Raw genomic sequence first — 14,911 nt, forward strand, 5'->3', positions numbered from 1 at the left:
CTCCATGCAGGGAGCCTGACATAGGACTCGATCCTGGGTCTCCAGGATCATGCCCTGGGCTGAAGGTGGCGCTAAACTGCTGAGCCACCCGGGCTGCCCACATTCACAGTACATTTTAAAGTAATAAAATACTGTATGTTAAGTGGAATTTAAATAAATTTGAGGAAAAAAATTAAATAAAAAATAAAAGTAAAAAAATACTCAGGAATAAATTTAACAATATAAGTCCAAGGCTTGTATACTAGGAATTATAAAATAATGATTAATATGGTTTTTAAAAAATGAGTTATAGATCAAATTTATTACAGATACAAAAATACCAACAATAAATATAGCAATTTTGTTTATTCTTTAAAGAAATATAATTCAACATCAGAAAATGTATAATTCCTGTCAAAAAATTAAGTCATATGATTATATCAACCATGGCCGAAAAGGCATTTAATGAAATACTGAAGTTGCTGCTAAGAAACAATAAAATGAATCATCTGAATTTAATAAAGACTACTTTCCGAAAGTAGATAACCTAGGGACGCTTAAGTGTTCAGTCAGCTGAGTATCCATCTGACTCTTGGTTTCAGCTCAGGACATGATCTCAAGGTCATGAGATCAAACCTTAAGTGGGATTCTGCACTCAGCGTGGAGTCTGTTGGGAGATTCAACACCTCTGCCCCTGCCCCCCTCCACCTTGCACATGTACACGTGCTATCACAAATTATTTATAAATAAATAAATAAATAAATAAATAAATAAATAAATAAATAAATAAATAAATCTTGAGGGAAAAAAATGAAACCCTAAAAAGTAAGACTGATGCCTATTCAACTAAATGAAACAGATAAGTAACTATCACTAGTATCATAACACACCCTTGAAAGAGAAAGCACTAAATCATTGTAAAAGAAGAAATATAAACATCACATCAGCCACCATCTAGTGGCTCAAAGACAGCTCAAAAACTCTACTAAAAAGCTACTATATTTAATTAGAAACATTTATAAGGTGCCTAGATACAACAAAAATATCTAAATATCAAAAGTTTTAATCTACTCTCAGCAAACAGTACTTAAAATAAGGAACAGAAAAAAAATCTATTTAAATAGAATCAAAAAATATACAAAAAAAAAAAAAAATTAACCAGAAAGATTTTGTACCTAAATGAGGTGAACTATAAAATCTCACTGCAAGATAGAAAATACCAACAGAAAAATGCCCCATTGTAACTATGTGGGAAGATGTACTACCTTAATAATGCCAGTGGTTCCAAAATGAATAAATATACTGCAACACAGAGAAATCCCAAAATAATTTGTCTAGAATTGGAAGAAAATAAATCTTAAAACATAAATGGAAAAGCAAATGTAAGAATTAAGTAAGAAAAAAAAAAGAATTAAGAAATACATGAAAATTTAAAACAGTAAGGGTAAACTGCCTTTGAGATGGCAAAGCATTTTTTAAAGTAAGTTCCCCTAGGGGCATCTGGGTGGCTCAGTCAGAAGAGCATGCAACTCCTCATCCCAGTTTTGAGTTCAAGCCCCATGTTGGGTGCAGAGATCACTTAAGCATATAAACTTAAAAATTAAGGGCAAACCTCTCAGGACCTCTCTCACTGCTGAGGGCTTTCTTGTTATCTCTGCTTAATAAGCTTCTATCACTTTGCTCACTAAAAAAAAATAAAAATAAAAATAAAAATAAAAAAAAATAAAAATAAAAATAAAAATAAATAAATTCAATTACATTAAAAAATAAAATAAGGGATCCCTGGGTGGCTCAGCGGTTTGGTGCCTGCCTTTGGCCCAGGGCATGATCCTGGAGTCCCAAGACTGAGGCCCAAATCGGGCTCCTGCATGGAGCCTGCTTCTACTCTGTCTGTGTCTCTGCCTCTCTCTGTGCATGTGTGTGTCTCTCATGAGTAAATAAATAAATTCTTGAAAGAAAGAAAGAAAGAAAGAAAGAAAGAAAGAAAGAAAGAAAGAAAGAAAGAAAGAAAGAAAGAAAGAAAGAAAGATAGATTTCTCTTTACTAAGAAGGAAAAAATTTGAAGATGTTCATATCATAGCTGGTATTTGTACATAGTAAATATTAATAATAACTTCTAATCATACATGATGGCCAATGGTTAGTGAGTTTGTTTATAAAATAGAAAATAACAATAAAACTCAACAGCTATTTTATTTAAATGCATGATAAAGTATTAATAATGAAATTAACTAAACAATTATTAAGTACCATATTATAAAAGTTTTACAGAAAACATTTTCTTTTCACAATCCTCATGAAGTTCCAACGGGCTATCTCTACTTTAAGAATAAGGAATTTGGGGGGATAAGTTAATCAACGGACTTAGTGATACAAAAGGGATTTGATAAGGAAGTTGTAGGTTCAAATGGGAAAGAATATCGTATATCATGAAAAAAAATTTCTTTATGCTAATAGAGAATTCTACTTACAGATATATGTTAGACCATATACTATTTGAATCTAACTATGAAATCATGTCAGGATATAAGGGAATAAATAAGTTGAAATAAGGTAAGAGGATAATAACAAATAAGATTTAATTTGTGCTTCTTTTTTTAAAGGGCGATTCTGTTTTCATTATACAGTACTAAACTTATCTTTAAAAAATGAGATTATCAATTTAAAAAGCAATCAAAGAGATTTCCTAATGCAGAAGTTAAACTAAAGGTCTTTGCTATTCTAGTAAATATTTAGGGAGAGTGGACAGATACAGAAGACAAAGGACTAGGTCAACCATATAATTTATCTTCCAACCCATAACACTTTTCAGAATGAAAGAAGACACTAATAGTAATTATGACAGTGTAAGTATAAACCATGACTGGTAAAGGCAGACATTTGGTCAATCTAGTTAAGAAAAATATTAGCCAAAAATTCTTTGCTATGATAATAACAGCTAACATGTTTTTGAATACTTCCTGTTACTCTATATTCCATGTTGCAAAATCTTATCTGTCTTATTCTCTGCCTATACATGGGTGCTCTGTGCAAAGGAATATATATATATATATATACACACACACATACATATAGTCCTTCATTTGTTGAAGATTGAATAGATTTCCTTTAATTAAAAAAATGGAGTCCCATGTCTATATAGCTTAATCACTTAAACATCATTACGACCTAAGTTTATGAATAAGCATAAGTTCATGCGTGCAGACTTAGAGGAACAACAAAAATAATCAACAAACCATCTCTATGTATTAAACATGAGTGACAGAACACTGAACTGAAGGCACAGCAATAAATGAGTGACGATGGCACACTGCACACTTCTAACTTAGAGTCTAATAACAAAAGTAAAATTAAAGCCTACAAGGAAAGTTATTCATTTTAAAATATGGTGTTTTATCCTACCCACAATACTCCTCTAACATCAAAAGAAGGACAAAGATGTGTTAATATCTTACCTGCACAGCCAAAAGCCAAATGGTATCTAGAAGAAGGGCTGAATTTAACACAGCATACATTAGCCTTCGCCTCAATGCTTGCCACTGAGTTGTCTAGGTTGGTAGACCATAGCTTCACTAAGACAATAAAAATGAAAATAATTAAAAAATACATTAGTAAATGCTTCCGTAAACTAGAAAGTCTGTTTATTGCTATAGTTGCCTTTTATACTAATCCAAAGCATTTTAGTTTACTAAGACCAAAAATCTTTAAATTGAATGAGTAAAAAGATAATGTATTGAAACCAAGAGAACAGAGTTTCAAAGTCAGAAAATACCACAGACAAAAACTGTGCCGAGAGGTAACATGATCCCATAACTAGCATAAAAAAGGGGTTAAAAAAAAAAAAAGGCAATGTGGAGACACATGTATTTGTTTCAGTATTTTTTAAATGGTACCGTGGGGTGGGGAGACATCTGGCTGGTTCACTTGGTAGAGCATGTGACTCTTGATCTCAGGGTGATGAGTTCAAGCCCCATGTTGGGTATGGAGTCTACTTTTAAAAAAATGGTGTGTATTTTTCAAGTGTCATGGGCTAGAAGATGACTCATATAGTCATTCCACTCCAACACATATGCACACACACATACACACACACTTCCACATGCATTATCTATATCAGAAAGAAATGCCATTTTTAAAGTAACTGGAAGCAGTTCTTGTTTTATCTTTCAATTAAGAATTCCATGATTTTAAAATTTTATGTAGTAACTCAGGTATATGATTTAAGTATGTATAAAATAATGTTACAGCATTATTTAGCTAAACGTTAAATGTTTAATATTTGATTTTTAAGGGGCATCTGGGTGGCTTGATGGTTGAGCATCTCCCTTAGGCTCAAATTGTGATCCCGGGGTCCTGGGATAGAGTCCCATATCAGACTCTCTGCAGGGGAGCCTGCTTCTCCCTCTGCCAATGTCTCTGCCTTTCTCTTTATGTCTCTCATAAATAAATAAAATCCTTTTAAAAATTTGATAGTCTATTCCAACAGTATACACTGAGAGTTGTAAAGATCAGGAACAAAAAACTGATCAGAGTAGGTCAGATATGAGAGCAGAAACAGAAAGAAAGGTGAGCTGCTTTTTTGTAAGGTACCAACAAAGCAATCATTGTATCAGACATCAAAAAGGTCTTCGAAGACAATAGAATACACATAAAAAACAGACTTTTAAGATACTGGTTACAATCCTGGTTACATAGTACAATTAATAATGAACATTAACAGTAAAAATAACAAAAATCTTCCTATGCCTCTTTTCAGTGGGCCCCAATATCCTGTGCCATCCTGGAGAATACCCGCTTGGGCTTCAAGTACTGGCATTTGTTTAAAAGATGTTTGGGTGGGGACACCTGAGTGGCTCAGTGGTTGGGTGACTGCCTTTGACTCAGGTTGTAATCCCAGGTTCCTGGCATCCAGTCCAACATCGGGCATCCTGCAGAGAGCCTGTTTCTCCCTCTGCCTATGTCTCTGCCTTTCTCTCCCTGTGTGTCTGTCTCATGAATAAATAAAGTCTTAAAAAAAAATAAACGAAAGCACTTTGGGTGATTCCAATGTGCATTTGGGTTGAAAACCAGTATAAAGGGGGATCCCTGGGAGGCTCAGCGGTTTGGCGCCTGCCTTTGGCCCAAGGTGTGATCCTGGAGTCCCGGGATTGAGTCCCACGATGGGCTCCAGGCATGGAGCCTGCTTCTCCCTCCTCCTGTGTCTCTGCCTCTCTCTCTCTCTCTATGTCTATCATAAAATAAATAAATAAATCTTTAAAAAAAGAAAGAAAGAAAGAAAGAAAGAAAGAAAGAAAGAAAGAAAGAAAGAAAACCAGTATAAAGATGGAGGCATAGTAAATTTTAGAATCTTTTTAGTAATAATACTATGTTGCTCTGTAAATAGGAATAAAAAAAGTAAAAATGGTTCCAACTATCACTTCTATAAGATGGTATTTCCTGGAAATAGAGATTTTCTCTGTGTAAATGGGATAATTTATCTTTTACAAGTGTAATTCCATAGAGAGTGTCTTTAAATATGTGGACCCTGAATAAAAGTTAACCATTAAAAAAGTTATTTACAACCTAATCAACCTATTAGACTCCTAAGAGAAAAATAAGACAATATTAAAAGATTAAGAGTATTAAATAGCAATATTTGGTTTGTTTCACATTATTTTCTAATAGGACTCATGTGCTATTTTAATCAATATACAACTGTCCAGGCAATTAAGGAATACAGTTCTGAGATGAAATGGCTAGTGGTAATTAAAAGTCTGCATGTCAAATACAGCATTTATAGATTAGAATATGAAGTGATAAAACTGTTATCTCAAAACATAGCAAGCCAAAGTTAATTCACAGCAAATATTTATGGAGCACCTACTATTTCCGTAACCCCACTACTAATCGCTAAGAACCTTTATAAACAAGGTTTATACACCAGTATTTTAAGACAATTAAATATGAGTAAGCATAGGAATGAACTAGAACTAACAAAATGACAGTTAAATTACAAGTCTTTTTTAATTTCATGGTAATTTTCTCAATGGAGTAATCATTAACATTTTAAAAATAAGTCATTATGATAAGCATAATTATAATTTTCAATTTAAAAGATACAAGATTAGAATTCGATATAACTAGCTGAGTTTTAATGATAACTAAGGGTTAAAAACTTATACTAAATATATACAGTATAAAAAAGGAAAATACACAAAGAATACCCTATTAAGTTATTGTTTATTAAGCAAAATAAGTGTTGTAAATTAAACTGCGCTCCGCAAAAAGTATGTTGTAGTCCTAACTCAGGTACATTTGAGAACCACCTAATTTGTAAATATGGTCTTTGCAGATGTAGTCAAGTTAAGATGAAGTCATATTGGATTAGGATAGACCCTAAATCCAATGAATACTGTCTTTATAAGAAGAGGTACAAAGTAAAAGAAAGCCATGTATTGAAAAAGGCAAAAATTAGATGCAACTACAAGTCAAGAAATGCCCAGGATTGCTACTAATCACCAGAAGCTAGGAAGGCAGCAAGAAAGGATTCTTCCGTAGAGCCCTCAAAGGGAGCATGTGGCCTTGCCAACACGTTGATTCTACGCTTCTAGCCTCCAACAAAATGGTGAGAAAATAAATTTCTATTGTGGAAGCCAGCCAGTTTATGATAACACTGTTATGGGAGCCCTAGGAAACTACTAGAACAGGTATGATGAAATAACATTAAAATCAACCTAATATTCCTAAAATGGCATCATGGATTAAAAGGTAAAATAGTAAAGTGTGTAAGAAATCAACAAAATGTTTGGAAGAAACTGTCTAAAACAAATATAAATGAGATCATCCTCAAAATAAGGAGATGGTATGTAAAACAATAATAATACACCTGTTACTTTCTTCTTCAAAGAATGACAATAAAAATTTCAGTAACATCAAAAAACTTGTAATTTCAACATTTAATGTGAAAACTATGCTTTGTAAGAAAAAGTAAAAGTGAATTTAAACTAAAATACTATCCTCAAGGTAAAGAGTTAATTAAGGCACTTAAACACACTGCACTTGTTTATATATAATCTCCTTTGAATTTCAGTTAAAAAAAAATCAACTAGTAATGCTAGGAAAACCATGTTGCAATGTAAGAAGCTAAAAAAAAAAAGAAAAAAAAAACTTGTTCTGAATGCCATCTAGCTGGCTATAGAAAATGAACTTCTTACTTAAAACTATATATTTTATTACAACTTTGATTAAAGTTTATAAGCAAAGGTCTTTTTTCTTTTTAAAGTATCATCTGAATCTTAAGTCCCATTTTAAAATACTAAATTTGGGCGTCTCCAGGGTGGCTGACTTAGTTAATTATCTGTGTTCACCTCAGGTCACGATCCCAGGGTCCTGGTATCCAGTCCCATGTCGGGATCCCTGCACAGTGGGAAAACTGCTTCTCTCTCTCTCCCTTTGCCTTCCACTCTGCTCACTCTCTCTCTCGGTTTCTCTCAAATAAATAAAATCGTTTTAAAAATCCAACTACCCTACAACTACCCAACACTAATAGATGATAGTTTATCATCTATTAATTTGTAAAATCTGAGTTAAAAAGTCTCTAAGTTTTTTGTTCAAAATTATTTTTTCAAAAAATAGAACACATTGACTATCTTTAATAACATCAGCATTAATTACAATATGCAGCATTTAGGGGATCCCTAGGTTTAGCAGTTTAGCTGGCTGCCTTCTGCCTAGGCGTGATCCTGGAATCCTGGGATCAAGTCCCACATCGGGCTCCCTGCCTAGGGCCTGCTTCTCCCTCTGCCTGTGTCTCTGCCCCACCCCCGCTCTCTCTCTGCCTCTCTCTCTCTCTCTCTGCCTCTCATGAATGAATAAATAAAATATTTTTAAAAAACAATACGCAGCATTTATAGATTTCAGGACTTCTCAGACAGGTCCCACTGCATGTCTATCTGCACCGAAACTTCCTAAAAAGGAATTTATTATAAAAGGAAAAATGAAATAGGCACAGGCGTCTGACACCGTTAAAAAGCCTGTCTTTAGTGCAAGTGTTAAGTACATTTGATATCCAGTGCTCCTGGACCCACTTCTGATGGCTAGATGCCACAGAATGAGCAAAAAGGGATAGTGCTGTTTCACCAAAAACTATAGAAAAATCTGAGGGACATACATACTAGTTTATAAATCCATTTTAAAAAATGAAAGATTAGAGACGCTTGGCTGGCTCAGCGGTTGAGCGTCTGCCTTTGGCCCAGGGCGTGATCCTGGAGTCCTACATGGAGCCTGCCTTTCCCTCTTCCTATGTCTCTTTCTCTCTGTGTCTCTCATGAATAAATAAAATGTTAAAATAAATAAATAAAAAATGAAAGATTAGGCAAAAAGATGTTCACTGTGACAACACTGATTTATCAAACACAAGTTTTTCTTTTAAAATTAATCAAATAGAAAACAGACCTTGTTATATTAGTTAGCTATTGTTGCAAACTGCCACGTAAAAGTTGCTAAATTTACTGTCACACAGTTTCTGAGGGTCAGGAATCTCTGAGCAGCTTAGCTGGGTAGTCTTGGCTCAGAGTCTCAAGGCCTAAAGGCCACCATTCAGCTGAGCTCACTCAACATGGCTCTTGGCATGCGGATGCAGTTCCCTTCCATTTGGGCTCATAACAATATTGCTAGCTTCTCTACACTGAACCAAATACTAAAGAGAAAATAATGAAGATAGAAGCTACAGAGTTTTACATAAACTAATTTCACAAGTGACATGCCTTTACTTCCAAAGTATTTTACCAATTACACAGACTGCAGCAATGGGGAGGCAAGGAACAACTCAAGCATGATAATACTAGGAGACAGAGATCACTGGGGCCATCTGGGAGGCTGTCCAACATAAGCCTTTTAATTTCATTTGGACATAGGAGATATTACACTTAGTAAAGTTATAACTTATAGGAAAGATAATTGCCTAAAGTTACAAATTAGAGGAAAGGTAACAGCTATCCTAATGTTTCTTATTATGTTGAAACTCATTTTTTAGCCATTTGATAAAACAGTATTTCATTCAATATGAGTTACCTAAATTAAATATTAAACTTGCAAAGATTTCATATTTATCACTTTGACATTAATATATGCAGCTATGAAAATTTGGAATGAATAAGAACCTATACAGGCTCCCTGCTCAGTGGGGAGTCGGCTTCTCCCTCTGCCCCTCTAACCACTTGTGCTCTCTTTCTCTTGCTCTCTTTCAAAAATAAATAAATAAATAAATAATCTTTAAAAAAAAAAAAAAAGAATAAGAAACTATAACTACAGCTGTTCTAAAGCCTAAATGCTCTTCAAATTCATATTTGGAGATTTTTAAAAAATCTTTAAAAATGTGCTTATTCTAATTCAAAAGCGCAAGATTTGTTGCAAATGACTCTTAGTTTATATATTTAAAAAGGAAATATATTTTTAGCAAAGAACTTATAAATTGGTCATAAAATTCTTTCCAGATTAACTTGCTCTATGGCAATACTACATCTATTAGCCTGCTACATTTGTTTAACACACATGTATGTGCATATATATTCTTGAAAGTAAATCATTTTTAAAATACACAGCATTAGGGATCCCTGGGTGGTGCAGTGGTTTAGCGCCTGCCTTTGGCCCAGGGCACGATCCTGGAGACCCGGGATCGAATCCCACGTCGGGCTCCAGGTGCATGGAGCCTGCTTCTCCCTCTGCCTATGTCTCTGCCTCTCTCTCTCTCTCTCTCTCTTTCTCCCTCTCTCTGTGTGACTATCATAAATAAATAAAAATTTTTAAAAAATAAAAATAAAAATAAATAAAATACACAGCATTAAATAAATAAATGACAGGAGAATACAAAAACTGTCATTTATGACTCAGCATTATGCACTGAAAAAATATCCATTAATATTAAAAATTTAATAAATACAAAATATGTAAAATGTTAAAATATAAGACATAAAATGCTAAATATATGTGTAAAATACATTAAAAGCAATTTTTTAAAAAGATTTTATTTATTTATTCATGAGAGACATAGAGAGGCAGAGACATAGAAGAGGGAGACTGATTCAGGACTTGATCCCAGGACCCTAGGATATCTCTCTCTCTCTCTCTCTCTCTCTCTCTCTCTCTCTCTCTCACACACACACACACACACACACACACACACACACTGGAATATTACTCGGCCATCAAAAATAATGAAAACGTTTGCAATGACAAGGATGGAACTAGAGGCTATTATGCTAAGCAAAGTAAGTCAATCAGAGAAAGAAGATTACATGATTTCACTCATATGTGGAATTTAAGAAACAAAACAGGATCATAGGGAAAGAGAGGAAAGAGGAAAAGATGAAATCAGAGAGGGAGACAAACTATAAGAGACTCTTAATCACAGGAAACAAATTGAGGGTTGCTGAATGGGACAGGCGTGAGGGTATGGGGGAACTGGGTGATGGACATTAAGGAGGGCACGGTATGCAATGAGCACTGGCTATTATATAAGACTGTTCAATCACTGACCTCTACCTGTGAAACTAATACTACACTACATGTTAATTAATTGAATTTAAATTTTTAAAAGTAATTTAAAATAACCTCTTACTATAAATTATCACAAAAGCAGTATACTATAAGCAATACTTCATAAGTAAAAATCACCAAAGAGTGATAAATACATTTATATTATCACTTCTGGGCCTTTTGGCTAAGATCAAGTGAAATACATTTATATTATACTAAATATTTTAAGATGAGCTTAAAAGCATTTGGGACTTTTAGTACCAATCAAGACAGAGTAAAAGAACACTATAAGGAATCTCTCTTACTATGGGTTTACTTAGAAGACAATATTAAAAACAAAAAGTAAATGTCTGAGGAATCTGAAAAGTAAGGAAAAATAGGCATTATGGAAAGGACATTCAAAACTTAAAAGAATTAATCAGTACAGAGGTGAAAGGACCATTTCTTTTCTCCTATGGCAAGCCAAAATCAGCACCTCAAATAGTAAAACTGAGGAAAATCCCTGTGTTTCTGACCCTAAAACTGGTAAAAGGCATTACTGAAGCCAGAGGGCTGAGGGTCATGTTTTTCATTTGTTTTATTCTTCTCTCTCAACTCTCCCTCCGGGTGGGCTTCCATCACAGAGCTGCAGCAGTAAGGTAAGCAAATATTCCCACAGAAAATCCATCCGTGGTCATAAAACGGAGTAACTCATCTGTAGAAAACCCCAACTTTCTTGACAAAGCATCAGTAAAAAAAATGGGAGACAAAGATGCCTGGGTGGCTCAGGTCATGATCCTGGGGTCCTGGGATTAAATTCCAAATCAGGCTCTCCACAGGAGGCGGCTTCTCCCTCACCTATCTCGCTGTGTCTCTGGTGAATAAATAAATAAAATCTTTATTTAAAAAAGAGGGAGCGGAAGACAAAGAATATGGGAGAAACCTGGAAAAGAAGGCAATCCCATACTCTGTGTATGAACAGGCCTTACTCTTGTAGTCATATATAAGCTCTGTATGTGTAAAATGGACACACAGGAGCAACACAAAGGCTTTGTGCATTAAATTACAATTGAAAAGACGACTCAATTTCCAGATGAACTCCTGACTGGCATATGTATGAGACAAACAATGCAGCACAGCAAAGGCTTTGAAAACCACACTGGCAATGGAACTATCATTCCCACTACTACAGAAAGCAAGACAGGACATAGAGTCACCATCTAACCTGCTGATAACCTGCGTACAAAAGAATGTAAAAAAAACATTCTCCAGAAAATTTGAACAGGACCCAGAGTCTTACAAAATATTCAAAATGCCTAAGTTACAACTCACCAATTACAGAACATACAGAAATCCAAGAGAATTTTCAAATGAAGATACTATCAACAAAAACCAATCCTAAAATCTGATGTCGGAATGATGAAACAGATTTTAAAGCAACTATTATAACTGTACTCCATGGGATCGCTGGGTGGTACAGCAGTTTGGCGCCTGCCTTTGGCCCAGGGCGCGATCCTGGAGACCCGGGATCGAATCCCACGTCAGGCTCCTGGTGCATGGAGCCTGCTTCTCCCTCTGTCTGTGTCTCTGCCTCTCTGCCTCTCTCTCTCTCTCTCTGCCTCTCTCTCTCTCTCTCTCTCTCTGTGTGACTATCATAAATAAATTTAAAAAATAAAATAAAGTAAAATGAATGAAGAGATAAAAATACTCAGTAGAAATATATGAACTATAAAATAAGAAATGAAATTTTTAGCAAAAATACAGTAAATTGCATAAAATATTCACTGGACTGAATCAATATCAAAATGGAAATAGATAAAGGAGCCAGTGAACTAAAAGAACGACAGAAATTACAACAATTAAAAAAAAGAAAAAAAAGAAATTACAACAATTCTAAATGATTGAGACCCTAACAATATAACTTCAAAAAACCAAAACACAAACACAGAAGGAGGCAAAACATCCCCCCCACGACTGAAAGGAGAAATAAAATCAGATTTCAACACTTCTGTTTCATAATCAATAGAACAAAGAGACAAGACAAACAAAAACAGCAAAGATATAGAAAACCAAAAATATACCATCAATAAGCTTGATCTAATTGACACTCCACTGAAGAATACAGATTCTTTACAACACACTGGGAATATTTACCAAGGCAGACCATATTGTGGGCCATAAAACAAATCAAATTACTTTTTTGTTTCCATGCAATTGTGGGGCAACCTGATTGGGTGGAGGACAGCAGTACAGTAAGAAAGAATTCACCCAAAGCAAAACAAGAGAGATAAAAATTTATTAAGTAAACTGCAAGGAAGCAGTGGGCAAGACAGCAAAAGAGAGACTATCTGCCATAAGGCAGTAGTGGGGTCTATAATAAGGGTTAAGTGAGGACGTACGGCAACACATGGAATTTTCCTCTTTGGTGATTGTCCCTGGTTGTAAGTGGCCCACTGGTCAGCTAAGGTCTCTGGCTATTTTGAGGTGGGTCACCTAATGAGTCTCTCTGCATCAGCCTGGTGGTCACTGTGGGCCCTTTTACCTTACTCAGGTTCCACTACTCAAGCCTAAAAGTGGCTTCTACAGCTCTGTTTGCTGACATGATTGACCCAAGTAAACTCCAAACATAATCTACTAAAAGTAAAGAGTTTGTTGAAACAATTTATATTTAAAAATCAAATATTTTAGGGGTTCCTGGGTGGCTCAGTTGGTTAGGCATCCAACTCTTGACTTTAGCTCAATTCACCATCTCAGGCTTGTGAGATACAGCACTGTGCTGGGCTTCATGCTCTGTAGAGAGTCAGCTTGGAATTCTCTCTCTCCATCCCCCTCTGCCCCTCCTCCCACTCTCTCTCAAATAAGAAAATCTTTAAACAATAGTTTTTCCATAAACTAGTAAAAAAATGAATGAAAACCAATGTATTTTAAACATAATTTTCTTTCTTTTGTTTTTTTTAGACTTTATTTACTTCAGAGAGAGAACATTAGCAGAAGGAGTAGTAGAGGAAGAAGCAGATTCCCCACTGAGCAGGGACCCTGATGTGGGGCTCAATCCCAGGACCCAGGACCCCAGGATCATGAACTGAGCTAAAGGCAGACACCTTACCAACTGAGCCACCTGGGTGACCCTAAACATTATTTTCAGCACCATAAACTATTTAGTTTTAATAATATGCAGGATCTGGGGCAGCCCAGGTAGTTCAGTGGTTTAGAGCTGCCTTCAGCCCACGGCATGATCCGGAGGCCCAGGATCAAGTCCCACATCGGGCTCCCTACATGGAGCCTGCTTCTCCCTCTGCCTCTGCCTCTACCTATGCCTCTCTCTTTCTCTCTCTGTGTCTCTCATGATTAAATAAAAATCTTTAAATAAATAAAAAAATATAAATAAATAAATAAATAATATGCAGGATCTGTATGCTGAAAACTATAAAATACGAAAAAAAATTTTTTTAGTCCTGAATTTGGTAGAGATAAACCATGTTCATGAAGGGGCACCTGGGTGGCTCATTTAAGCATCTGACTTTTGCTTAGGTCATGATTCCAAGGTCCTGGAATCACAACCTGCATCAAGCTCCCAGCTCAGTGAGAAGCCTGCTTCTCCCTCTCCCTCTCCCTCTCCCTCTCCCTCTACAGCAACTCCTGCTTGTGTTCTCTTTCTCTGTCAAATAAATAAATAAAATCTTAAAAAAAAAAAACAACATGTTCATGAAATAGAAATCTCAATATATTAAGGCATCAATTTTTCCCCAAAATGATCTACAGATGCAATATTATCTTAATCAAAATCTCAGCAGGATTCTCCATAGGAACTGGCAACTTGATTCTAGAATGTACATGGAAGGGTAAAAGCTAAAATTATTTTCAAGAACATAGAAGACTCATACTACTAGACATCAAGAATTACTGTAAAGATACAAATGAAGACAATGGGCTATAGAAAAGGAAGAAAAACATAGGTCAATGTAAAATATAAAAAATATATACCCCTCCATCAAAAACAGATGGAACCAGAAGGAGGCAGAAACTAGTAAGGACATAGGTGTACTCAAAACACCATCAATCAAATGAATATAAATGATATACAGACTACTTTATCTAACTAGAATATACATTCTTCTCAAACTCATGAAGATATACACTAAGACAGAGGACATTCTGGGCTATAGATACACCTTAACAAATTGTAAGTAGCAGATTTTTTAAAATGTATCTCTTAGGCCACAATGGAATTACACTAGAACTCAATATCAGAAAGAGAGAAAATTCCAAAATGCCTAGGGATTAAATAACACACTTCTAAGCAATACATAAGTCAAGTAAGAAATCTCAAAACAATTTTTAATACTTTTATTTCAAAGTAAAAAGTAAAATAAAATGTAACAAAACTTATGGAGTGCAACACTTAAAGGAACATTTATAACATTAAATGCATATATTA

The 14,911-nt window shown here is 35.0% G+C and overlaps 1 protein-coding gene across 5 annotated transcripts in view; it reads right to left on the minus strand.

Annotated features, from left to right (window-relative positions):
- COP1 (COP1 E3 ubiquitin ligase) overlaps positions 1 to 14,911 on the minus strand; it is a 245,207-nt gene that overhangs the window by 89,134 nt on the left and 141,162 nt on the right. For all 5 annotated transcript variants that reach the window (XM_041753668.1, XM_041753662.1, XM_041753655.1 and 2 more), the window contains one exon: positions 3,435 to 3,551. In XM_041753668.1, coding sequence (XP_041609602.1) covers positions 3,435 to 3,551 — 117 coding nt within the window. The remainder of the gene's footprint in view (positions 1 to 3,434; positions 3,552 to 14,911) is intronic.

Source organism: Vulpes lagopus, chromosome 1, assembly GCF_018345385.1.
Source record: "Vulpes lagopus strain Blue_001 chromosome 1, ASM1834538v1, whole genome shotgun sequence".
Lineage (NCBI taxonomy): Eukaryota > Metazoa > Chordata > Mammalia > Carnivora > Canidae > Vulpes > Vulpes lagopus.